General features: G+C 42.8%; 1 protein-coding gene across 31 annotated transcripts in view; it reads right to left on the reverse strand.

Moving 5' to 3' along the window:
- Window positions 1–27,387, reverse strand: part of RBFOX1 (RNA binding fox-1 homolog 1) — a 1,485,186-nt gene that overhangs the window by 587,534 nt on the left and 870,265 nt on the right. For 2 of the 31 annotated variants that reach the window (XM_079952528.1, XM_079952534.1), the window contains exon 2: window positions 16,246–16,369. The exons of the other annotated variants lie outside the window; for them this stretch is intronic. In XM_079952528.1, coding sequence (XP_079808654.1) covers window positions 16,246–16,369 — 124 coding nt within the window. The remainder of the gene's footprint in view (window positions 1–16,245; window positions 16,370–27,387) is intronic. 31 annotated transcript variants of the gene reach the window in all.

The following is a 27,387-nucleotide window of genomic DNA, read 5'->3' on the forward strand; positions in this document are numbered from 1 at the left end:
AACCTTCCTTTCAGGGTTGTTGTGGAGATAAAATGAGGAGGCGGGAGAACCATGTATACCACTATACCACTTTGAAATCCTTGGAGAAAAAAGTGGGATATAAATGCGAGGAGGAGGAGGAACCTGAGTAAGATTAGCAGTAATGGAATTAGAGGAGAGGTCCTCTTTTTAATCACTAACTGGTCAAGAAACCAGAAGCAGAATAAATTGACAGTTTTCATGAAGGAGGAATGTACAATGAGGAGTGGTTTGGGGACCTGTGCTTTTTAACTTGTTAAGTACGGTAGTTATATTGAGTTAGTGGTGAGCAGTGAGGGAGTCAGGTTTAGTACCATGGTCTGATCATGTTATTGTTTTGGTGAATATTTCTAGGGCAGGAGGACTGAAATTCTCCAAGATTTCAAGAGAAGTAAGTGTGTGTGTGTGTGTGTGCGTGTGTGTGAGAGAGAGAGAGAGGGGGGAGGGAGGGGGGGAGATAAATTTTGGCTCACGGAATGTGAAATGATATTCTCTTGTTAGGTTTTCCCTTGGTGGGTGAAAGAAGCAATGGACAATGAATGGAGGACAGGAAGGAGCAGGGGTCAACCACATTGCTTCCTTCAACATTGTTAAATAATATTAAAATTAGATCCATAGTTGCATCCAAAAATGGGGAGGCCATTTAGCTAAATATGCACCACAGGAGTGCTGAAATTCTCTAAAAGTTTGAGAAGGTTGAAAATTTTAGAAAACAACTCTCAGAACTGTAGTTTCAGGGATGGAGAAGACCAGCCCTTAAAAGAACTGCATGTAAAGATTAAGTGTAGGCAGAGGTGACTCATCCTCACTGGGACCATTAATGCAGGAGGCAGGAAACCCAAATAGTAGGTGGTGCCAGAGCCAATGACAGCCAGAGCCAACTCATCCTTGTTTTGTTCCCATCCTCCTCCTTGCTCCATTCTACTAGGGGAACACTGATGCTAAGGAGAAGGAAGCTGATGGGCAGTGTCACTTCCAGGACTCATTTTTCAGTAAGAAGGTGGGCAGGTGGGGGATGGCTCAGGGCAGACTGAGGTTGGTGTGGCAGTGTCTACCCTACACTACACTACACTACCCTAATGGAACAGCCTACACCAAGCATACCACACCAGCTTTGTTGAAGGTGGTAGGGTAATAATGAACCATAAACCTGCTCTCTACCCTTCCCTCCAGCAGCCAAATACCTTGGTTTTTCACTTCAGCTTTGTCAATCATCCTCAATATTTGTTGCTGATAGCATCAGAAAACCAATTGTGCAACTCCTGCAATGCATTATGTGGGGGAATCCTTGGCTAGTGTTATATAACTACTATCCAGGAGACTATCTGGTTTACTTTTGCTATCAGCAAAATGAATAATTTATCGCTTTTTCTCTTTATGCTTGAAACTCCTGGCCAAGCTATTATTTGATTTCATGGGGCTCTCGCTGAATCCATCTGGCTCCCCCATAATTTATAAAGCGATAGCTCAAAGAATAGAAAGGACACTTTTCAAAGCTGGTAGGAAGATTCTTCCATCAGCAAATTTCATCCTAGGCAATTAAGTCACCAGAGACTAAAATACCCTCGGATCAGTGAGAGATTTCAGACCCAATATCTGAGAGAAGCCCCCCCCCCACTCCCCCAAACAACACACACCTTGACTGCAAGAAACTTTAAGAACAACTTCAAGCTTCCTCAAGCTTCTTCTAGAATCACTGGCTTAGGGCCCACACAAAACTTTATTTTCTCCAAAAACTTTTGCAATGCGTCATGTGTGTCAAAATCAACCCAGTTGTAAAATATTGTTGAATGCCCATTTGGTTTCCTAGGAGTATGACCTGGTAAAAGATAGTTTCCTCCATTTCCTCCAGGGACAGCTGAATGTTCTCTCCTGAGTAGCGATGTCAGAGAATTCTGACAAAGATTGAAGTGGGCACAGAAATTGCCAATGTTCACTTATTTGTCCCATGTCAAAAACATAAATCAGTCCAGTGAATGCAATCATTATTCACTGTTGTTTTCATTCTATAAACAGTAAGTAATTGATTATGTGTGTGCATTTGCATTGTTTCCTTTGCACTGAAATGAATGGGATGGAATAATGTGATTTGTGTAATTTCACCACAGCAGAATGCAAGGCGAGCAATGTAGTTTTGGGTGGAAGGTGAACTTCAGTGGAATGGAAACAGTGCTGCATGTGACAAATACAGGGCAAAATGGAAAACAGCACCATCTCACATCCCTACTGATGAGACAAAAATTAAGAAACTCCATGCACAAAACGCATATACCAATGAGCATTTTTCGTAACACTCTATCTGGCTTGCTATTTTTTCTATGAGAGAAGGGATTGGTCCCCGCGTGGCAAAGCAGACCAACATGAAACTGCCCATCTGGATCACACTCTGGATTCTGCTGAATGTGTAGAACAGGTTTACCATACTTAAAATGTACAATATTAATAGCATGTTGATATTATTTAATTCCTTCCTAGTACTGTGCAATTGTTTAAAGGGAAAAAAAAACAAATGGAAAAGCAATATGGATAGGATTTTTATGAAGGCAATAATGGAGAACCTTGGACCCTGGGGCTGATTATGGTCCACCAGGTCTCCCTAGCTGGTTGATCAACCCTATCCAAGCTACATGTCCTGCTTTGCACCCCCTTGAGTGTTTTTGCCTAGTATAAGAGCTTCTATCCACCTGCTTTTAACGATTGTACAACACTGTCTAAGGCATGGGCAGTGTCAAGAAGCAGTGTCTAGTGCAGACCAGGTGCGTAAGAAGGACAGAGGATATCAAAATAGTCCAAGGTCTCACCCCTGTGTCCAAAAGTGAGGAATGAGCAGAATCCTCAAGAGAAAATGTAGGTCATGCCAGCCAAAGGATCAGACCAGATGATCCAAAGCCAGAGTGAGCAGAGTTGCCAGGTGGGAGCATAGGCAAGAAAAGCAGGAAAATAAGAAAATTAATCTGAAGGAATCAGACAAATGGAAGGTTCACATACCATTAGTCTCTGTAGCTCAATATTGTCCACACTAGCAGCAGCTCTCCAGGATTTCAGAAAGGGGATTTTCCTAGCCCAATCTGGAGATACTGCTGATGGAATCCAAGACCTTTTTGCAGGGAAATAAGATGCCACTGAGCTATGACCCTTCCCCTATGACCCTTCCATAGCAGAACAGTGTTATTCACACCAGAAATCAAAGCTTCTGGACAGTATCACTCACCCTCCTCATAACTCTAGTATATGTACTATGCTAGATAGAAGGTTTTCCCCTTTGGCCTACTGGGGATTTGTTTCCAAAGATGTTATCAACTTATCAAACCAATTTGCGGCTTTTGCACTCAACCTCTGTCATCAAGGCAGCGTAGCAATGAGCTGCAACTAAGAGTATCTTAGCACTCCTGTTGGATCAATAAATACACAGTTCTGCAGATCCAATCCTTCACTAAAGCCATTGCACAGTCATTAAAACCTTTGCAATAACTTCCCCATAGGCAGGAATAAAGATGAATTTTACTAAACTGTCTTTAACACATACACACGCACACACACACACACACACACTTTAAAATTTATGGTTGTTATTTTTATATTTGTTAGTGACTTTTCTCACTGAGTAATCCAAAGTGACTTACATTAAATGCAGTTTAAAACAACCAAGTTTTTTTTAAAAAAACAACACCTTAAAAACATAGATATACATGTAAAAGTAGGATTGACACCACATTGAAAGAGGCCACCATGCTGCCCTTCATATTAAGAGTTTCCCCCAAGCCCTGGTATAGAGAAAAGTCTTTGCCTGGTGTAAGACAGAGATCACAATAGGCATGCCCCCCTGGGGAGAGTATTTCACAAATGGGGGGCACGTCACTGAAAGGGTTGTTCTTGTGTTGCCACTATCCAAATATTCCATGACTTGATGGGAAAAGATGTAGGTGTGGAAGAAACCATGCTTCAGAGTGTCCATATTTTGAAAAAAGAGACAAACTTTCCCTGCTACAAACTGAATACAATATTAACACATTTCTAAAATCATGTCTGCCAGGGGCAGACCAAGACATTTTGCTGCCTGAGATAGATCAGCCACCTCACTGTGTGTCCTTAAGCCAATCATTACCTCTCAGCTTAACCTATCTCACAGGGTTGTGGTGAAGATACCCACAGGGAGGGAGGGGCATGTATATCACACTTAGCTCCTGGAGAGAGGGTAGGAAACAAATGTTACAGAACACACCGCCAACTCCTTTTTTCCTCAAAGCATCTGGGAGCAGGGCATTTCCGCATGAGGCTGGGAAATACAATTTTCTGTACACCTAGTGTAGGGCACTAAGGTTTGTGCAACTCATAGTCACAGGTTTCCCATCCCTCTGCTTCTCATGTAGATAAGTGGGCAGTCTTTAGCGTGGGTGTGAGGTAAGGAGTTCAGCTTGATATTGGGCAGTTTTATTAACAGTATTAAATTGCTGAGTAACACAAACAACCCTTCCCCTAAGACTGCAAGAATAATAATAATAATAATAATGATAAATTTTATTTATATCCCACCGTCCCCAGCCGAAACCGGGATCAGGGTGGCTAACAACACTAAAACAGTGCGACATTATAAAAACATTATAAAAATTAATTAAAATCAAAATTGATGGCAACCATAAACTAAAGTTTTGTAAAGATTGCCAAGGAGGGAGTCAGGCAGCGCCCTGACCAAAGGCCTGGTGGAACAGCTCTGTCTTGCAGGCCCTGCGGAAAGATGTCAAGTCCTGCAGGGCCCTTGTCTCTTGTGACAGAGCGTTCCACCAGGTTGGAGCCGCAGCTGAAAAAGCCCTGGCTCTAGTTGAGGCCAGCCTAACCTCTCTGTGGCCTGGGACCTTCAAGATGTTTTTATTTGAAGACCATAAGTTCCTCTGTGGGGCATACCAGGAGAGGCGGTCCCGTAGGTACGAGGGTCCTAGGTCATATAGGGCTTTAAAGGTTAAAACCAGCACCTTAAACCTGACCCTGTACTCCACTGAGAGCCAGTGCAGCTGGTATAGCACTGGATGAATGTGATCTCACAGCGAAGACCCCGTAAGGAGCCGATGTTTCATCCAGAAACCTACCAAGCTGTTCAACAACCGCTCTCTCAATCACCTTACCCAGGAATGGAAGATTCGAAACTGGGCGGTAATTGGATAGATCTAAGGGATCTAATGATGTTTTCTTTAAAAGTGGGCACACCACTGCCTCCTTCAGTTCCCCTGGGAATGTCCCGGTGCCAAGGGACAAATTGATGATATCCCCCAGGGGGGCCCACACCTCGTCTGGACACGCTCTAATCAGCCAGGACGGGCACGGGTCGAGAGGACAGGTGGTGGGCTTTCCAGCTCGGAGGAGTCTGTCCACATCGGCTGGGGATATCCGGTCAAAGTGGTCCAATACTGGACCCGAGGACAGTCGAGGGGCCTCCAGTTCCTTTATTGTATCCAAATTGGCAGAAGAGTCCTGCTGGATCTTGCCAGAAGACTCATCTAGTCCAGCATCCTAATCTCACAGTAAACCACCAGGTGCCTCTTCTAGGAAGCCCCAAAGCAAGACCTGAGCACAACAGCAATTCTCCCCACTTGTGATTCCCAGCGTATTGCTGCAGACACCAAAGGTAAAAAAATCAACTTGCTTTTCAATAGTTTGTCTAAAACTCTTTCAGAGATGTCCAAATTGGTGGGCACTACTACATCTTGTGAAATCAAATTCCATTGTTTATCTCAGTGCTGTGTGAAAAAGTACCAGATGTTTCTTGTGGTTCATCAACACTCACGATACGGGCTGCATTCACACAGCAGTTTGTTCCATTTCCCTGAGGTATCCCTAACTGATAAACTTCCACATTATATTTGGGGCTTCACCTAACATAAAAGCCACTTCCTGAAATCTAGTGGAATCTAGTGGAAGTTCAGCACTCATTTCTGTGTTAACTAGTTACAGGGGAAAAAAGCATTTGCAAGCCCATTAACTCAGGAAATTGTGGGAGTGAAGTGATGGCAGTTTGGGGTGGTATCATAGCATACAGTTCTTTCCTACCATTTTCATGGGTGAATCATGGGGAGACAGTAGCATACATGCGCAGAAGGGTAGCAATGTTGTCCAATGATGTTTGCTTATGTATCATACCATGGCCCACTGGTGCAAATGAAATTTAGCAAGACATACCAGTATACTGGTCAAAAAGTCACACAAAAGTAACAGGTACTGCAGTTTGAAAGAAATGTTGGGGGGAAAGGACAGAAGAGCTAGCTTTATAATCAGGAAAACAATATTCCCCATGCCTGAATACACACACATATTAAAATTCACACAGGAGCTTGAAACCACTATCGTAGAGAACAGTGATTTGCAAACACTCTTGACTGATTTAATATGCTTTTATACAGGAAACATCACACTTTTTTCTTTTAAAGCACAGTTCAAAAGTTGACACGAGGAGACTCTTTCCTCCCTTATCAATAGTGACTCTTAAATTCAGTAATTTCCCTGGAAATGTCCCAGTTTATGTCAACTAGCAATTTCACCACCCATAGGCAGGATAATAGGGTTCCTCGGAGCCATAGGATAATCTCTCTTTAGCAAACCGTGTCTCCCACTTTAAAGAAAACTTTGATTACACAATGGGATCTTGCACGCTTGACAGAAATTCCCACTTCATGTCCCAGAAGCCCTTTCTGAGAGGCTCAATGAAAAGCATCAGCTTTTAGGGCAGACTGAGGTCCTCAAAACCCGAAGGTCACAGGTCATTAATATCAAATATAGCAAAAATATATGGCAAAGGGATATCAAACCAGGTTCACGCTCCTATACATCAGCCAGTGAACCACTGAAATAGTCAAACATTTGGAAAAATAGGAGGGAGTATGAAGAAAACTAGAGGGAAACTAGAGCACAGGGTGAGGTGGGGAAATTTCAACCACTTGCTCTCAAATGTAGTTTCAAACTGAACAGCTCCCATCACTTTGACTGTGAGCTCAAAAATGAATCTTTAATACAAATTGCAACATCCACACCTTTACAGTAATGACCTGTTTGATGTATATTGTATCTATCTATATTAATTACATCATTAATAATACTTTCTTTGAAGCCTGCTCTGTTAATATAAGGATGCCAGGCAATGTATTTCTATCCACTTTCTCAATTGCAAATCATCTTTGAGAAGAAAGGATTGTACATCTAACTATGAAACACTTAAATCATATCAAATTTTTTATTTCCTGGTGATGCAAGGAGGGCGGGGGAAGAGAGAGATTGAACTGCGGGTGGAGGAACAGGGCTGCTGTGTTATTAAAGGTGTTTTGGTTGACTTATCGTACTGCTTTAATGAGATTAACAGCTTAACTAAGCAATTAACATAGGGTACAATCTAGCCACAACTGAGTGTTCTTAAATCCCACTGATTTCAGAGGGAGCGAGTGAAACATGTACCTAACTCCCTCAATCTGAAATCAACACAGGCTAGGAATCACAGCCATTATCACAATGGTAATTTAGAAAAGGCAATGCTATGAGAATGTTTTCTCTGCAAATGTGTATGCACATATTGAGTCAGACCACCGGTCCATCTTCCTCACAGTATGGTGTGGGAAACCTTTTTGGGTTGCAAGCCAAATTTGAAAGGTGGCTGAGACCACCCACCTGCCAACTGTGCAGCTTTGTAACTCTCCCCCTATCCCTTTTGAATTCCCAATCTTGGAACCTTTAAAAAAGGAGTGTGGGGAGATTTGCAAAGACTTTAAAACAGCCAATCTCCCTGAGATCTCTGTGTGTGCTGTTTTAAAGCCTTTTGCAAGAGTGCTTTTGGAAACACCCACCCTACTTTTTCTTTAAATGAAGGAGAGAGGGGTGGCTTTTTCTCCAGTACCTATGTGAAGCACATGTGAAGCAGCCCCCATTGCTCCTGATTCAGCTTCTCAAATGCAGGGAAAGCTACTCCTTGGGCAGATCTACACTCATGGTTTATAATGATAAGGAAGGGTTAAGAACATAAGGGCTATGTTTTGCTTGTAACGTTAGTAATATATTATTAAAATGTGACTCCAGAGGGCGCTGCGGAGCAACCAGGAACCAGCAATAGGGAAACTGTGTTGTTACGGACAAAACAAGGAAAGGAACGTTTTTAATTTACCAGTATGCCCTGTGACGCTTTAGAACGATATATCTAATAACATTAATACAGTAAGTCAGTGTAGATCCACTCCCCCCTCCCCCCTTGGGCTATATAGAAACAGGGGGCATTGGTGTGCCTCTTCCTCCTGAGGTGAAGGTGGGGAGAGGAGACTACAGCAATATAAATAATTAAATAACAAACTTAATTATGTCTGATGTCTAAATAGGGTGAACGTATGTTTAGAAGCAGGGGACGCAGGTGGCGCTGTGGGTTAAAGCCTCAGCGCCTAGGGCTTGCCGATCGAAAGGTCGGCAGTTCGAATCCCTGCGGCGGGGTGCGCTCCCGCTGCTCGGTCCCAGCGCCTGCCAACCTAGCAGTTCGAAAGCACCTCCGGGTGCAAGTAGATAAATAGGGACCGCTTACCAGCGGGAAGGTAAACGGCGTTTCCGTGTGCGGCTCTGGCTCGCCAGAGCAGCGATGTCACGCTGGCCACGTGACCCGGAAGTGTCTCCGGACAGCGCTGGCCCCTGGCCTCTTAAGTGAGATGGGCGCACAACCCCAGAGTCTGTCAAGACTGGCCCGTACGGGCAGGGGTACCTTTACCTTTATCTTTTATGTTTAGAAGCAAAACAGAATATAAATTATATTACTGCTGTGGTTTTGTAGAACTCTCCCCATTTACTAGATATATAAAGCACAACTGTCCTAGCAAACAAGGTGTATACCAATTTGTTATAAAAAGCCAATTCTCTCTCTCTCTCTCTCTCTCTCACACACACACACACACACACACACACACACAGAGAGAGAGAGAGAGAGAGAGAGAGAGAGGGAGAGAGAGATGGCCAATGCATTGCCAGTTCAGTTATAATAGAGTCAAACTCAGCACAGCAATCTCAAGCTTCAAATGGATGGATACCCTCTTTTGGAACAAATTATATTTTGCACTGATGCATTTCCTCGCTGTGAAGTGAGGAGTGAAAGTCCTGCATCCCAGAGACACAGATGTAATAAAGAAGAAGAAAAGAACAATAACAGTAGTAGTAATAATCCCAAACATGAGCAGTTATGATTACAAAAAAGGGGTTTGGATCCAAAATCTCACCCTTGTTACAATTTTTTTTTTTTTTAATGATCAAAGAAGAAAACATCACACTTCCCCTCCATTCACTTTCTCCATGCCAAGCATAATTTTAAACACCACTACTATCATCTTACTCACCTTTCCTCTAAACTAAAAAGCCACAAATGTTGCAATATTTCCTCATAGGGGAGTTGCTCCATTGCAGAAATCCTCCCAATAGCCGTCTATGGTAAGTATTACTGATGAACGTTGCACCCCATAGTCGTCTATGACTGGACTTAACCGCCCAGGGGTCCTTTACCTTACGTTTTACCTTTACTGCTATTACTGATGGCACTGCTTCCTATTGTAGGAAGTTGCTTGCCTAAGCACCAACTTTTAAGTTTATGGCAAAAGTTGTGAGTTGATCAGCCCCTTCCCAGTTCACAGTTTTGGCAGCAATTAAACTTTAACTGAACTGAGTGGGACTACTTAGACAAATCTGTTAATTTTGGTTTCTACTTTTTTTTAGTCTTACAATGTATTTCTGTATGATCACTTTGCCCTAGTATATTGCTCGGCTGGAAAACCTGGCTTGCAAAATTCAGAGAAATCCAAATTCTGAAAGATGGTGTTGTTTGCCTGTTGTTTTTGAAAGTGCAAATTAGGTAGGTTCATCTTTACATGTGAACTCAGAGCAATTTTCACCCCATCCCAAGTGAGGTCTAGCTGCATCTGTTTGGGTGTGCACCTACATGGTAGTGTTAAAGGGAATACCAGTTGCTGGGGATCATGAGTGAGGAATCATGAGTTGCTGTAGCACTCAAGTCCTCCTTTCAGACTTCCCAGGGACATCTGGTTGGTTACTGTAAGGACAAGATGCTAGACTACATGGGCCACTGACTTGACCCAGCAGAACTCTTCTTATGCTCTAAGGGAGCATCTAGCAAAAGCAGTCCCTAAATTCACAGTATATTGCTGGTGAATTTTCATGAGGACTTGAAAAAAGCAAACCACAAACTGATATGGAAATGATAGAACTGAGCTTCATACTAGAAAATTGAGAAACTGTGAGAAAAACCAAAACTGGCAGATTTGCATATCCCTTTATCTCCCACCGCCCGCACCCCCCCTCCAAAAAAAAAGATGGGGAGAAATAAAAGCTTTTGGAATACCTCACATATCCCATAAACTGACTTTCAGATTGTCTCAAGCTGTCCTGGCAAAGCCAGCCTGTTATCTCAAACTTTTGGAAAGCATTCACTTCATTCCAAATCGCATCAGTTTTCATAGAGCTGTTAACACTGAGACCCTCAGAATAATTGTGCTGGTAGCAGCTCACTCTCCAGGTGTCCTGGTGATGGATACAGTAATAATTCAGTGACAGGAGAGTTCCTGCTATGCTCAAAGATTCACACATTTTGTCTTTTTTTTTCAACCTCCACATTGCTACCCAAATCAAACCAGTATGCATTCACAGGAAGGAAGCCAAAAACATTAGCTTCACTCAAATCTATCTGTACCTATCCTTTCCTTCAGGGAATTCAGGGCAGCACACAGGAGGGTTTCTGTATCCCATTTTATCCTCATATTAACTCTGCAAGGTAAGTTTGGTCAGAATGATACACAACACGTGAGCTCTGATTGCACATCTCCCCAAAAGCAACACAAAAGGCAAGTGATGTAATGTTAAAGGTAAAGGTAAAGGGGACCCCTGACCATTAGGTCCAGTCGTGGCCGACTCTGGGGTTGTGGCACTCATCTCGCTTTATTGGCTGAGGGATCCGGCGTACAGCTTCCAGGTCATGTGGCCAGCATGACTAAGCCGCTTCTGGCGAACCGGGACAGCGCACAGAAATGCCATTTACCTTTCTGCCAGAGCGGTACCTATTTATCTACTTGCACTTTGACATGCTTTTGAACTGCTAGGTTGGCAGGAGCTGGGACCGAGCAACGGGAGCTCACCCCGTCACGGGGATTCAAACCGCCGACCTTCTGATCGGCAAGCCCTAGACTCCGTGGTTTAACCCACAGCGCCACCCGCATGTAATGTTGGTCCACACTAAAATATCCAGAGTCCACATTCAGGCAACACAATGTCTTTATTGGGACCAATAAAAATGTCACAATATAGTGTGCAAGTTTTTTGACTTCTCCAAAACTCTTAATCAGGGTGAATGTTAAAGAAAGCAGGGGAAGGAGAGGGGGGAATGGTAGTTTAATGTTGATACCATTAAGTCATAATCTTAGAATGGAGTTTAAGCTGAGTTCTACCTGCTTTTAATAATTTCTGCAGTTCGGAACACCTATTCCATTAAACACAGCTTTGTAGGGAATATATATTTTATATTTTCAGGACCATTTAAGAATGCATTCTTCCCCACCATCCTAACTCCATTTCCAGTATGAAGAATGGTTTTCTTTGTGTTGGTGTGTGTTGGGTGTGTGAATGGATCTCACAACCCTACTTCTTTTGGGTAATCATGATGCATTTAAATCTGCTATGAGGGTGATTACATTTTCTTTTTAGTGACATGGTACAAGGCCTTATTTCAAAATCATTCCTTTTTGCACTTTAGCATGTTAAATTTATGAGCGTCATACTGTAGGCTTTTTTTTTGTATTTTTCTCCCCATATTTTAAAAGTGTAACTGCCTTATCAAATATTTAGCTGCCTAATGTCTCAGAGTTTTTTACAACACTGAAAACCACTTTCTCAAAGTAACCATCAAGAAAGCTGTGGCCTTGCATCTCTCTCTCTCTCTCTCTCTCTCTCTCTCTAAACTTGGCTGGACTGCAGCATTTAAACCAAGGTGGAGTGAATGGTGCTTTGGCGGCCACCAACAACTCCCAAAATAAGAGAAACGTATTATCAATATTTAATTGGACAGAGCAGAAATATAACATGCAGTCCGTATTTCTCAAAACGAGAACTATTTTCAGTATATGGCAATTTGTTTTCTAATACATCTTTTACAAACCAGAAGCATTTTCTTCCTTTCATAATACCAGGCTCCTGGCAGTTTAATAGCACCCCCCCCCCCCAAGACATTTGATAAATCCTTACTTGGATTCTGTTTCTAGTGAGTTTTTAATACTATTAAGGGTCTGAAATTCATCTTTTTTGGAGTAGGCTTCAAGGGGAGAAAATGCTTTCTTCCACTATATACAACTAAACACATCCAGATTAACACTTTTATATTGCAAAAAAGTCATTTGTTAATTTTTCTTCAGGGTGGTGGTGAAGAATTAATTAGATATTTTATTGAACCAACTATATTAATTTTGACCATATTACATCTATTCTCATAGCTTGTAAAAGGATGAGGAAACTCCAGTCACTTTTCTAAGTTGCAGAGGGTGTCTATATCTACACATTCCCCCCAAATTCCTCTCTTTCCCCCAAAATGCATCTCCCTCAATACAGGACATATGATACTACAGATTTGAAACAAACAACAAAAATGCATGTGGTAGTGTATATTTATAGTCGCAAATTTAGAAATAGTAGCTAGAATAGTTCACTTGAGTTTAGATGCAGGAAAAAGTTTTGTCAAGCCTAGCATGTTTGTATGCCTTTTTTTTTATTTTTTAAACTATTTTAATACGATAATGTTACTTCTCGTGTTTTCTCATTGCACCAGCAACCACAAAATTAAGAGTCAAATTTGTTGCTCAGCTCTTAATGTTCTTTATGCTTTGTTATGCCTTATAGGTAAACAAATAAAACTATTACACACCATATTAAATTGAAATACAGCACATTTCACCAGAGTGGAGGAGAGTGTGGTGTGTGCTTGCACTGTCTGCTCTCCAGACAGGGCCAGATTTAGGTTTGATGATGCCCTAAGCTACTGAAGGTAATGGGGCCCTTTATATGTCCAGCTGTCCTTTGTCAACAAAAAAGTCACTGTTTTTTGTGTTGAATATATGCTATATGGTAATTTATGGTCCTAATAGGTATCTAAAGCCATTTGCACATAACAAAATATGTATTTTATCAAAGTACATCCAGGTGTGTTTTTTTTCCTTTTTGGGGTGGGGGGGCAAGAGAGTTAGGCCCTAAGCTATAGCTTGTTTAGCTTATATGTAAATCCGGCACTGTCTCCAGACACTAACTGTAGACCAGCCAACCTCATTGCTATAGCCTGTGCAGAGTCTGTCCGTGTTCAGGTCATACTTGATTTCATTTTCCCAATGTTCTCTTACCTGGTCATTTTCACGTTTTAAGTTATCTTCGCATGATGTAAATCAACTTTTGGAAATCTAGTGGAATGTAGTGGAAGTTTAGTGTTCATTTTCATGTTAATTGCTTTCAGGGGAAAAGCTCTGTTTGCAATCCCATTAAGCCAGAAAATTGCAGGAGTAAAGTGATGGAAGTCTGGGGAAACAAATACATACAAAAAGAGTAGGGAGTGGCAAGAGGTCTGAGCCCCCCCCCCCCCCCCTGTTCTCTGGTGTGAATGAAACTTAGCATGGTAGTATATTGGCCAAAATGCCATAGTTCCATAATGCAACAGGTAATGCAATGTAACAAGAATGTGGAAAGACATAGACATAAGCCCCAGGAAAACTAAGAATAATTCCCACTTCTGAATACACCCTGCCTCTGAAAAGCTTGCAGTGATGAAGCTCACCACAAGGGGCAGCTGTTTCTGACAAACCCGAAATAGAGACTTTGATCTGTAAAACAACTCCAAGATCCTGCAGATCTACACATGGCCTGGATGTCTGTTAAATGTGAACATTTCAGAGACATGTTCTGCTGTCTCTTGTTATTCTGAGCAAGGAAATAAATGGTGTAAAATATTTTAAATAATTATGACAGGACCCCTTCCTGAATTTCAGATCACACATAGACTACAGTGCTGCTTTGCACAAAAGCAGATATTTTCCCCCCAAAAAAGATTCCTTTATTCTCTCTCTCTCTGCAAAAGGCCTAGTCACAGAGGACCGCTGTGGCTCAGATTTACTGCCATGCTTCTTAGAGAAACTAGAAAACTAAAATACCTAAATCTTAAAATCTTCTTCCACCATCCTTTCAGACAATACCAGCAAATAGTAGATTGCAGTCTGAGTGAAATAAACATTTGCTGTGTTAACTTCACATTTCCTTAAGAAATTAAATCATACCCAACTGTATTTTGATATTCATATATATGATTTTATGAGAATAAGATTCATTTCTCCCTGCCAAAGGAAAATAAGGTTTAAAAAAACCAAAAAAACATGAGCCAAGAGACATGGATGTCCATAGGAATGTAGAGTGGAATGCAAAGTAGAACACTGGCAGTGAGGGGCAGGCCAGTTTCTCACAAAACAATTACAATAATAGCATCGGTACGTTTTGCCTTGTATCTCTGGTTCTACAAAGGTCAAAATCTTTTTATTTTAATGAAAGCTGAGAATTGGTACATTATGTTTCACTGGGGGTGGGGGAATAACTGCCCTCTTCCCATCCACTCCTACAGCAGATGCCTAGGCCTATCATTTTGCTTTTAGAGAAGGCAAAAAATATACCACTAACCCCCCCACCCCCCAAAAAACCCTTCTTTAAAAGGAAGAAAATCCTGAGAAAGCAAAGAGGCCCCACTTCAAACAATCAATTCCCTCACCATGTGGACTTTAAATACCTTTAAAGTATTGCTGAAAACAGCAAGGTGAGGGTGGGGGGAGAGAGAGAATAGGCGAAGAATTAGTCAATACTTGTGTACCCCGGAATTAATTAAACCGTCAAAGAAATCAATTACGCACCACATCCCCTCCTCTCTTCACAGCCCAAAGTTACTGAAAGCTCAATAGCTCTTCCCATTTCAGAAGAAAACGTTGTGGGTATTTACGAGTTCGGAAACAGAGTTAATGAGGGGCAAACCTTTAAATGTTTGTCAGAGTGGAACACAACAGATAAAGACCGATGTGCCTGGAAGCTGACCAGGGAAGATTCTAAAGGTTGCTTTCCAATCAGGGCAGCTCGGAGACGACTGTGAAAAAAGAATCCTTACCTCAAGTTGATGTATTATTATTAATGATGGTGTGACAACAGACCCACAGGTCACCACAGATTAAGCCCCCAAGCTGGGTCCTGTCAGATACTAGTTGTGCAATGCAAGAAGAACAAAGAGAAGGGTGCCATTTTCTTTGCTCAGCCAGTGTTAGGGTTAGCCAAGCAGAACTATAACCAGCCTGTGGTGACCATATTTATGCACTGGCAAAAACGAAAAACAGTGCCATACCAAAACAAGAAGATGACAAAAAAAAATGGAGGATGGGTGTTGCGGGCAGGACACTCCCACATTCGCGGGGGCTTCCCTCGCCCCCGCGAGAACTCGGGAAATCCCTGGGCGTGCCTGCAACCCAGCCCGCCAATCGGCGGGCGAGGGAAGGCACGGCCTGGGCTACTTAAGGCCAGGCACGCCCAGGGACCGCCCTCTCCTCCGCAGGCTCGGAAAGGGCTTTACCTTAAATTGGCAAATTCTAATGTATATGTGCCTTGCAAATATAGAAATAATTACAGGAACTTCAGTAGTACTGCCATACAGCTCAGCATAGTGGGGGGTCTGTGGTCAGTGGGCCAGCTCAGTGTGCTGTCCATTCATGTATGTCTGACCTCATTCATGCCCCTTTCGAGTACTAGCTAAGGCTTCCTACCCCAAGCTCTTCTAATTCACAAAGTGCCCACCTTGTGCATCCATGCAACCAGTGGAGACTAACCCATTTGGGTGAATGGGGCTCTGTCCCACTAACCTCAGTCTGCCCTTAGCCAGCCTCCCTCCTCCTGCCTTCTTAATTGCACCTAGTCCAGAGGGTGGAGCTGTCTATCAACTTCCTCCTCCTTAGTGCAAGTTCAACAAGAAGGAGGATGGAGCAAAACTAGCATGAGTTGGCTCTGCCTATCATGGACTCTGGTACCACCTACTGTTGGTCTCCCCAGCCAACCAGTGGGCACCAGCCACCACAGATTATAATATTGTTTTGGAGCAGTAGCCCACTCCACCCCCCAAAATAAATCAATTAAATAAAAAATGTGAATCCCATTCATATATACATAGATCATCCAAAGGGGGTGGCTGTGGTAAGGGGGTGTCCCTGCCATTACTCCTTCCTCTTCCTTCTTCTGGTTCCCCAGTTCTACTCCTCCTGCTAATTGTAGCAACGAGGAGATGATAAACCTGGGGAAAGGGGGAAGAAAGGATGGGGGGTGTCACATGCTGGGGGAGAAACAATTAGTACATCGTCTGGAGTCAACAACAGCTGCACAAGTGGCACGAAGGGGAAGGAACCAGCAGATGGAGAATGATGGCTCAGTGGAGGAGTGGACTCAAACACTATTAACTGGATTGTTGCAGTAGGTTTCATGGGGGGTTGCCCTTGAAGAGGACTTGGAAACTAAAATTGGTCCAAAGTGCAGTGGCTAGATTGCTGGCTGGGGTTCCCTTCAGATCTCATATAACTCCTGATCCAAAACAGCTGCACTGGTTACCAGTTTGCTTCTGTGCCCACTCCAAGTTGCTCGTGTTAGTTACGTGTTTAAAGCCCTAAATGACTCAGGTCAAAAATACCTGAAACACCTCCTTCCCTGCTACAGCCCCTCTTGGGTGTAAAGATAAGAAGAGAATGCCTTTTTGGTTGTTCAACCACCTTCAGAAGCTCAGGGGGAGGCCCTAGAGAGAATGAAGCTCCCTCCCCACAGAGGTACATCTGGCACCTTCATTATACAGGTTCTGGTGAATGGTGGATGCACACATCTGGAGGACCAACGTTTAGCCATATCCACCATAAAGTGTATTGATTAGAGCAGGTGTGGCTCTCCTGATGTTCTTAGATTACAACTTCCATTACACTAGGGACACTGTTCATTCTGGCCGGGAGTTGGGAGTTCAACAATATATAGAGCAGGACAAGTTCTTCATTCTTGCATTAGGGTTGCAGATTTAGATTGGGGAGACACCGCCCCAAGCTCTTCTTGGATATCACCGACATATTGTCCAAATGATGGTGCCTATCTGAAAGCAGAAACACCACCAGTGGAGAAAATGAGAACTCCTGAATGTATTAATGAGCTGTTAATTCATGTGCCTGAGATTGTGGATTTTATTAGTGCCTGTAAATCTCATATGTATCGAAGTCCTGAGATTTCTGAAACTCTTGTAAATTAGCTCTCAGTACTAATGAAACAGTTGTTTAGGTTGTCAAAGGGACTGGATTGTGAAGGATTCTGGTGTTGAAATAATTACTGAACCAAATAATTAAACTATGCTGCAAAATTACTCTTATAGCAATATTTACAGTGTATTTTCCCCTCGCTCTCGCTCACCCCCCATCTTTCAAAGAAACAAAGCACAACCCTGAATTACGATGCTTATTACAGATGAAGCTGCACTCATAATAGTCTTAACCAACAATAAATCCATTGTTCTAAAGTTACACAAAAGCTGGTTTCAAAGTAATTTGTTTTTGCTCTACAATCTATCTAAGCGTCTTCCGGTGCAGACTGTTACATGCATTCTGGAGATTTCAGAAATTTCATAGGTACAATGCTGAACTTCAAATAAGGAAGATTCAATGACATAGTGCTTCCCCACCCTCTCACCTCCCTTTTTTGCCAGGGCATTATCTGCAACACTCTGTCTGACCTCAGCAACCAGGGCAGAGAGAAATTGTAAGCAAAGAGCTAATGAATGGGAAACACCTTTTTCATACAATCTGAATTTGATAAATATTTTTTTTTAAAAAAAAATTCTGTCTCATCTCAAAAATGCCTCAATTATTCCATGCAGAGGAGGGACTGAGGGGAAAAACCCTCCCCCTAAAAGCACAAAAAGAGACAAAGGGTGTCACCAAATAAATTCTACTCAGAATAGACCCATTGAAATGAGTGAATCTAGGGTAGTCATGCCCATCAACTGCAATGGATCTAGGACTAGTGTTGGGTACAAACCAAGGCCACAAAAGGTGCAGACATGCTCCTATCATCAGTTGCACCATCAGCAGGCAGAAAGGCACCTACAACTGACAAATGTTCACTCACTCACAGGCAGAAGCTCCTTGTGTCTCTCCACTTTGCAGATGGAAAGGAAGGTGGGTATTGTATCTTGGCATATAGTGAAATTTCGTCATTTTTGAAAGGGGTTGTGTTCAGTGCAGGAGAGGCTGTGCCAGTGCAAAGAGGTACTGAACAGGAAGAACCAATAGTCTCTTATGTATCTCTTTTTTGAGAGGTGGGGGTATTTACTGAAACCTTCCATGGGCATCTTAGAAGATACCAGTGAGCACACAGGTGCCTGTGGGCCTCACATCGGTGATCCCTGTCCTGACGCATATCATTATCTGCATCTGGTGAAGGAACACACGTGACAATATTGTAATAGGGCAGAGGCACCACCACCTCACAAAGAAAAAGGAGATATATCAACAAGGGGATAGCTTTTGGGTCAGCATCCACATGTTTATACACAACAAAAAGTGCTCTGAGGGCTACCTATCTAGCACTGGGTTGGATTTGTTTTTGGTTTTTGTTTAAATACACTTAATCAAAGCATAAAGCTTTGTGCACAGGGAAAGGCTACTTGATGGTTTAATTAACACATCTAGCACCCTCTCTTAATAATAACTGAAGGCATCATGTGGCTCAACTTTGGATCTCCACAGCGGATAAAGACAGAGAAAAATCCCTCAGCTCTTAGTGTGTAATAAAGTGTGTGTGTGTGTGTGTGTGTGTGTGTGTAGAGCGTAACAAAATGGAGATTTGTGTCATTGCAATGTGAGATACAATCTTTAGCACTGAATCAGGGGGTACAGTTCAATTTCATTCTCGCTGGTTGTTATTGTTGTTTTTCTTTTTTAAATCCTCCAGTCTACATTTTTTTTTTAAGAAAATGCTCATTGTGAAGGACACAGGCCAGTAATAGAGCATTTTATTAGTTTATTTATTGCCTGCCCTTCACCCTACAATCCCAAGTCATGTTTACATGTACTGCATTTGGAAGGTCACAGCTTCAGTCCCTGCCAATTTCAGTTAAATGGACCTCAGGATGCTGAATTGGGAAAAACTATGGTCTTCCTCAGTAGAAGGCAGACTCATATCTCCAAAGGAATAAATATTGATGCATATGGAAACTGCGAGAAATCGGCTGGAGACTTATCTTAAGCAGACATACTGAGCTTCCTTGTGACCTTGTGCAAGCAAAGCATGTGCTCTACTACTGAGTTATGGCCCTTCTCCTATTTACCCTTCAGATAAAGCAGCAACCATCCCAGAGTCTCCCTGATCACTGGTTCACTGAGCAGGAGACTGGAATGTCCACAGGACATGGCAATGGCCTCCCAGTGTTAGTCAACTTAGCTGCTCCTGGGAACCAGGGTTCCTGGGAGTGACTTGCTTCAGAGTCCAAGAGCAACCAAGATCTGGCAATGGTCTTCACATATGACTGAACAGGTCCATAATATAATGACAGGTGAGGAAATATCCCTTAGCTTTCTGTACAATCCACAGGTGGACAACCTCCATTGGGCAGGTTTGGGGGTAGATGTGGAGCCATTTTAATGCCTCTATTCCCCCCCCCCATCTAACTTCCTATCCCACATTTAGGTATCATATGTTTGACATCCTGAGAGATTAGAATAGCTAGAAAGATAGATATACAGACAGACACACACACACAGAGGGGGGGGGCTTGTGGAATACCCCAATTGAGGCTTACCCTCTGCACCCATCTAATCCCAGTGATGAACTTTTCCAAGTACTAAAAACCATCTAGTAGCACACTTCCACCAGATTTTATTTGGTTTCAGGTTGGAACTGAATTTGTTTCGAACATGTGCAACAGTCTGCACATCATTAAATGATGAGTGAGCTCATGTTATCCAATACTTGGACACTGCATCATGTGTAGTTTTAATTCCTCTTCCCCCCTATCTTTGAATTAGAATTAGGTTGTATTCTTTATTGAAGGCTGCAACTGGTTAGTTTAAATGGATACGTGAAACCCTCTCTATAATTTTGAGAAAATAACACTTTGAAGCCACAGTTGATAGGATTTGTCTATGAGGGGTAGCCGGCATAGTTTTCTCAGACAACTCTATCAGTCCTATCTAGTATAGTCACTGGTGAGAAATGATGGGAGTTGTGGTCATAATCTTCTGGAAGGGTAAAGGTTACCTCCCCTCAAGTTGCAGTACAATTGCTCAGGCCTACGTTGCAGGAGTAAGGCCTAACAGTTTGTGTGAACATCCATTGCGTGGACAGGCGGAGTCCCCAGATCCCAAGCGGTCCCCCCTGTTATTTGGAATAACGACTCAAGACAACGTGCTATGGGATTAAATTGGCCCGTTTTAAGCGGGGAGCGGTCATTTCTGTTAAAGGTATATGTGTTGACTCCAAAAAAATGTCCTTATGGTTGAACTTTAGTTGATTTTATGTATGTTTTTTCTCAGTTCTGTTCATAGATTATTGAAGGTTTTGTATGTTTTTGGATGCTTGTTATTTTAACTGATTTTTAACTGTGAGGTGAAGTCTGGGATAAAAGCATAATAAATGAATAAATAAAATAATTGTGCACCCTGAGGTTGAGGACTGTGGGTAGGGTTTGGGTGTGAGCAACTTTTCACTGGTCTTTGCCTGTGGAGAGGAGTGTGCTAGTGGTGCTGGGAGGTGTCATGAGTGGGCAGAAAGCTAGTAATGCAAGTTCTCAAGAGAAAAGCCCTGAAGCACCACCATGCTTCAGGTGTGGGAAACCTACAGCTTTGGCTCCCCTGCCAAATCCATAGACTTGCAAATCCCCTGAGTGACTGATTCTCAAGCCTGGAGGCTCTCAGAGACATGGAAATGGAATTGCCACCTGTCTTCTGTACTGAGCTGGGAGAGCTTGTGATGCAGTGGTGGTTCTGCCTCCCCTCTTCTCCCAAGCTCCCACCAGCATGAGTGTGATGTGAGTCAACAAGGTACAGGGTTAATGGAAAGGGGGGGGGGGTTAAGAAGGGGGGCTGGATAAAGAGAGAGACATCAAGAAAGAGAGAGTGGGAGAGGAGAGGAGATGGCTCTACAAATGTTCTAGATGAAAACATAGCAGCCAGAGTCATTCTGGGGGCAAACCCCAAAAGATTTTTGAGGGGGTTGACCAGTGTGATGGCATCTGAATAAAAAAGGTCAAAAAGGTAAGGTGGAGCATTTACAGCAACTATTCACACACTGAGTCATAATTTAAACACAGAAGCAGTTTATTGCTTTGCACCGTGGTTATCAGATACTGATTATGTTCTTATGCTGTTTATATGACTGGTTAAAAACATACAATTGCATGATTTAGACTAGGTCCTTTGGAAAGAAGTCTTTAAAACTTAACTGCAGCACTCAGGAAGTGGATAATACATGGCATATCCTGTTTGTTTGTTTGTTTGTTTGTGTGTGTGTGTGTGTGTGTGTGTGCGTGCGCGCACCCACACACTATGTACGTCACACACAAACTGTATATACAAAAGGAGAGTGCATATATTTCAATATCTGAATGTATAAAATATGAGTGTATATACCTATGTCTGCATTATTCATAGACATGACTTTTAATCTTTGTCAGAAATGCTACTGTAAATCCTGGAGTGTGAAAGGAGACACAAATTATGTTAATAGCAAAGCTTTGTGATCACATTTTGTTTTCCTTGCCTGAAAAATCTTATCTTTCTGTTTCATTGTTTGCTTGTTTGTTGTTGCTGTTGTTGTTGTTGTTATGTCTCAGTTTTCAGTATCTATGTCCCTAGAAATTAATTCCCCCCCCCCCTGCTATTTTGCTGATCATTCCAACAAAAAGATGGAGATATTTTGAAAGCATACAGTTCCTTCTTCCTTTTTTCTGCACAGAGCGTATTTTTTTCCCCTTGGGAAACCCTAATGAGAACATACGGGCTTAAACCTGAACTGGAAAGCTTCATGATTTCCCACAAATTAATCACACCACCACATCGAGGCAATTACAGCGATTGAGCTAATCATATCTACACCTTGCATGAAATTAGCTGGCAGGAGACCTTAAGCTTGCAGGGAGCTAGACAGAAAGAGGTTAACTTTGCAGAAATCATCTCTCTCCCAAACCTTTGATGCTAAGAACCACACTGATTTTCAAGGAGAAACAGAGCCTGAAAACTTTAAAAGGCTGCACAGGTAACAAGAAAATGGGGGTGGCGGCCTTAAGTTTTCATTGTTGCCATTCCCCCCAACTCTCCATAACTTTGCAAGCCTGAAATGTGTGATAGGGAGATTTGGAAGGGTGATTGATTAAAATGCCCCCCCCCTTCTTGCATGTGTGTTGATATTTAATGTCAAAAAAGGAGGAAGCACATCAAAGTGTGTGTGTGACATGTTCATTAGATCAGCTTTTGACAGGCTGCTAAACGGTAGTTCAGAATGAAGAGCCAAAAAAAAAGAGAGGGAAAGAAAGAAGACCTTCCCGTCATTAATTACCCAAACATGCACAGCATTGAGCTGAAGACTGGGGAATGGGAAGCAAAGTGCTGACTCCACAGGATTTACACGCCAGCGACTCCACTGCCTCTCCCAATTTGCAGGAGAATAGGAAATCATGAACAATTGATATGCCCTGTTAGCTCCTATCATAGGGAGGTAACTCTCCCATAGCCTAAGGGGTACCTGATACACTTTAACACTGAAAAATAAAAGGTAATGTGCTTGGCAAAAATTGGGAGGAAGACTGTGTGGAGGCAGAGAGAAGAGAGCGGGGAGGGAAGGGACCTAACCTGGGAGTCTTGAAGCAGGTTTGAATTGTAGCACATGAGACAGAGGGAGAAAGTGAGCAGGGAGAGCACAAGAAAGGGTGCCAAGATACTAATTTTGCAATTTTGGTTGTGTCCAATGAGTCAGGCATTTGTGAAACTAACCATGTAAATGGGGAAATGGCTTAACTCCTCTCTGCAGCTTAATGCCTTATTCCCCGCTTCTCTCCCACCCTGCCCTAATAACCTCTTCTTTTTTTGAGGGGGGTGGGTGGGAAGGATCTGCTGGGTTCCTTTGTTCCCCTGCATAATGCAGTTACTTTCCCCAGCTTAATCCTCTAGAGAAAACTAATCAAGAATGGATAAAGCTTTCCCTCTTCATGGAAGAGTTCCCCCCACCCCGCTGCCCCATTTGTTCTATTTTGCGAACAAGACTGGCAGTGCCAACAAAGCTTGTAGAGCTAAATGTTTCAAGATTGTTCCAAGCAAATTGAGCTAGCAGGTCAATGCTGTGTGCGGCAGTGGCTGCTGCTGGTATTTGCGGTTAACAGAATCCAGCTCTTTTGCATGTGCGTTCTGATGCTTTGGGTGTTTCGTGTTCAAGCAGTACAGCTGCAGGTTTCACTGGGGTGTTGTAAACAGCTCCCCAAATCTACAAGTGAAAACACCAAGGGAAATGCAGTTTCACAAGGACGTAGATAGCTGCCTGATATTGTGTTGGATTGGCCCATCTAAGCTCAGTAACGTCTACACTGTGCAGGAGCTCAATTCTCCAGGGTTTTAAGCAGGGAGTCTCTCCCAGCCTTACTTTGAGATGCTGGTAACTGTACCAGGACTTTCTGCATGCAGAGCAGATGCTCTGTCACTGAGCTACAGTCCTTTACAACATCAAATCAGACCACTGACCCATCTGCCTCAGTATATTACAGCCGTAACAGAGTGGTCCTGTTTCCTGCTTTACTGAGCACATATGAAGGCATCCTCTGTTTGAAGCAAAGCCCAGTCCAAATCAGGATTAATGATTTACATTCCAACAAAACCAGGGAAAGAAATTGCTGGCGTCTGGTTATTCATCTCATGTCCAGAACGGAAATCAATCCAGCAGATACAATCAGTACTCAGTCTTGTTGTTGTTTTCAGTTAAAAAACAATACATATCAATGCATCAATACCGTTTGCACTGTGTCCTTCTGCATCAAAATGAGTGGTGAGGAATAATTTAATGATAATGTAATTAATCACAAAATTTCCCATGGCAGGCAGAGAAACAAAGAACTTGGGTTTTGTTTTTTGTTTTTTCCCCCCAGAAGCTGAACTTGCAGTGTAAAGGAAACAGTGTTGCATGTGTTGAACACAGGTTGGAATGGAAATTGATGTGCTCATTGGAGCCAATTGGTGTGAAAGGAGGTGACCGACTTCTAGGGCCCTGGAGAAGGCGTGCAGGAAGAACACCAAGGAGTTGTTCAGTATGCTCCAAACCTCAGCATTTAGGAACATGAAAAACACAAGGGGCTTTGGTTTCAAGAGAAAGGTGTGTGAGTTCTGTTATGCACAATGGAAGTTCAAGGGAAATACAACTTCACTCACTCCAAAAGATGGTATTAAGGTAAAGGTAAAGGGACCCCTGACCATTAGGTCCAGTCGTGACCAACTCTGGGGTTGCAGCACTCATCTCGCTTTATTGTCCGAGGAAGCCAGTGTACAGCTTCCGGGTCATGTTGCCAGCGTGACTAAGCCGCTTCTGGCGAACCAGAGCAGCGCACAGAAATGCCGTTTACCTTCCTGCCAGGGCGGTATCTATTTATCTACTTGCACTTTGATGTGCTTTCGAACTGCTAGGTTGACAGGAGCAGGGACTGCGCAATGGGAGCTCACCCCGTCGCAGGGATTCGAACCGCCGACCTTCTGATCGGCAAATCCTAAGCTCTGTGGTTTAACCCACAGCGCCACCCACATCCCACCAAAAGATGGTATTAAAACACTCCAAATCATTTGACCATGTACATATGTGCACAGGAAATGGTGGATCTAGTTGAAAGGCAACGCATTGCATTTGTTGTGATAATCCCTAATTATTACTATTGTATAATTATAAAATTATTGTATAATAATGGAAGGAGCCACGGCTGTGAGTGGTGCAGTTGTGACCGTAACTATCATGAAGCGATTCTGCACTTTTGAAATTGCTACTACATTACTGGTGACAACCCAGCACACACCAGGTTCATAAACAATAAAAGAAGAAGCAAAGTAATCATAACACTAAACACAATTATAGCTAATAATCTCACCTCCTAAAAATACGGAAAGGCTAATTAAGTTAGCAAGCTACAAAATAGGTCAGCCTTATTTTCTGAAGCTTGTGACAATATTACCATTCATGAAATTTTATTTCACGGGTTATCTGCTCAGAGAGCTTCAACTGGTTTCTCTATCCATGTTTCATAAGGGCAAAGATCATTTCAATTTCTGTGCCATAGCAGAACTATCTTATTTATCTCTTCATTTCTCATATGGTACCACATATTTCCCTCCTTCATATCCAGTGAATTTCTCCCTTACAGTGCAATTTTTCAGCTCCCAACTTCCTTCAGAATGCCCCTTGATTTTTTTTGGGGGGGTGGGTCTCCTTGTCCTCTTTATCTGAATTATGTCTACAGATCTCAGATGGCACAAGTGCTTCTCTGGCTTCTCTATGGACTGCACAGAGAGAGAAACCAACCCTAACAGAATTCATACTAGGAACTCATTTTCCTCAGTGTGGATCTCTGACCTAAAGGAGGGGGTGCACAAAGAGGGGGGAGATGGCAATTGCACATGGTACAGAATTAAGCAAGTGAATGGTTCAATCAATTTGGGGAGGGAAATCACTTGCATATTGTTTCAAATGACCGGGATAGACTGCAGTTAGGTGTCTTTTTATAAATTAATAAAGCAAACAAAGACATAAAGTAATGAGACAGGGAATATTTTCATGTTGCTCTGAAATACGTTTGACTGATTTATAGGGCCTAAGAAGCATATTCAACAAGGACGCAGTGTCTAGTCCAGCACATTATTCTCACAGTGACTAACCATATGCTTATGGGAAGCTTGCAAACAAGCCATGAGTGCAACAGCACTCTTCCCATTTGTGGTATTTAGATGCATAATGCTTCCAGCAGTGGGGGTAGGACATAGTCATGGTGGCTCATAGCCACTGATGACAAGAAACCAGACATTCTTTATAGTCACACCTATTTAGGAATGACTCAAGGGAAGGATTTGCAGTGCAATCTGATTGTGTGTGTGTGTGTGTGTGTGTGTGTGAGAGAGAGAGAGAGAGAGAGAGAGAGACAGACAGACAGACAGACAGACAGACAGACAGACAGACAGACAGACACTGGTGGTTCTCCTGCCTTATCCAAATATCCCTGTCTGACTTTAGCTGGCAAGGCAGAAGTAAGGGCAGGAGGAAACTGCATTAGTGCTGGGCTGAAAGCTGCTCCCCAATTATGTAGGGCCATCCAATCCTTTGCAAATCAGAGAGCAGTTTTCTGCATCTTTTGCAGGTGGAGAGCAAAGTTTAAGAAAGTTTTAGAGAGGGGGCTTACTTATTCACCTTATTTGAATGTATAATGTCACATGGTACTATGAGAGTTCTGTGTAGTAGCAAGCTGTATTCTAACTCTGTCTACTCAGGTGTCCTACTGATTTTAATGAACTTATGAGAAGACTGAAGGATCTGGCCAGTGGCCCATCTAGTCCAACATCCTGGTCTCACAGTGCCCAAGGAGATGTCTATGGGAAGCTCAAAAGCAGCACCTGGCCACAAAAGCAAACTTCCTTCCTGTGTTTTCCAGCAACTGACATTCAAAGGCATACTGCATTTAACAGCAGAGACCTACTCCCAGGTAAGTGATGTCAAGATTGCAGCCTAGGTTTGTGTTCAACTCCATCCAGGTCAGGCCATCTCACCTCCCAGACATGGGAACCTAGGACATATAACACCTCTTGTCTTCTCAGGATTCAGCTTCCATTTATTGGCCTGCATCCAACCCATCACTGCCTCCAAGCATTGGCTGAACACCTCAACTGCCTCTCCTGATTAAGATGGAACAGAGAGATAGAGTTGGGTGACATCTGCATATGGATGTCACTTCACTCCAAACCTCCTGATGACAGCTCCCAGAGGCTTCACACAGATGTTAAATAGCATGGGGGACAAAATGGAAGGATGGGACACCACAGGACAACTCCCATGGTGCAGAACAAAAGCCTCTCATGTCTGCTTTCTGGAGGTAATAGAGGAACAAATGAAGTACCATACCCCCAATCCACATGTCCCTGAGATGCCTCAGAAGAATAGTATCAAAAGCCACCAAGAGATCAAGGAGAATGAGCAGGGTTGTACTCATCAATAAGGGTGATGAAGGCAGTTTCAGTGCTGTGAACAAGCCTAAAACTATTATTTTATATTTCTGTG

Source organism: Podarcis cretensis, assembly GCF_951804945.1.
Source record: "Podarcis cretensis genome assembly, chromosome: 14".
NCBI lineage: Eukaryota > Metazoa > Chordata > Lepidosauria > Squamata > Lacertidae > Podarcis > Podarcis cretensis.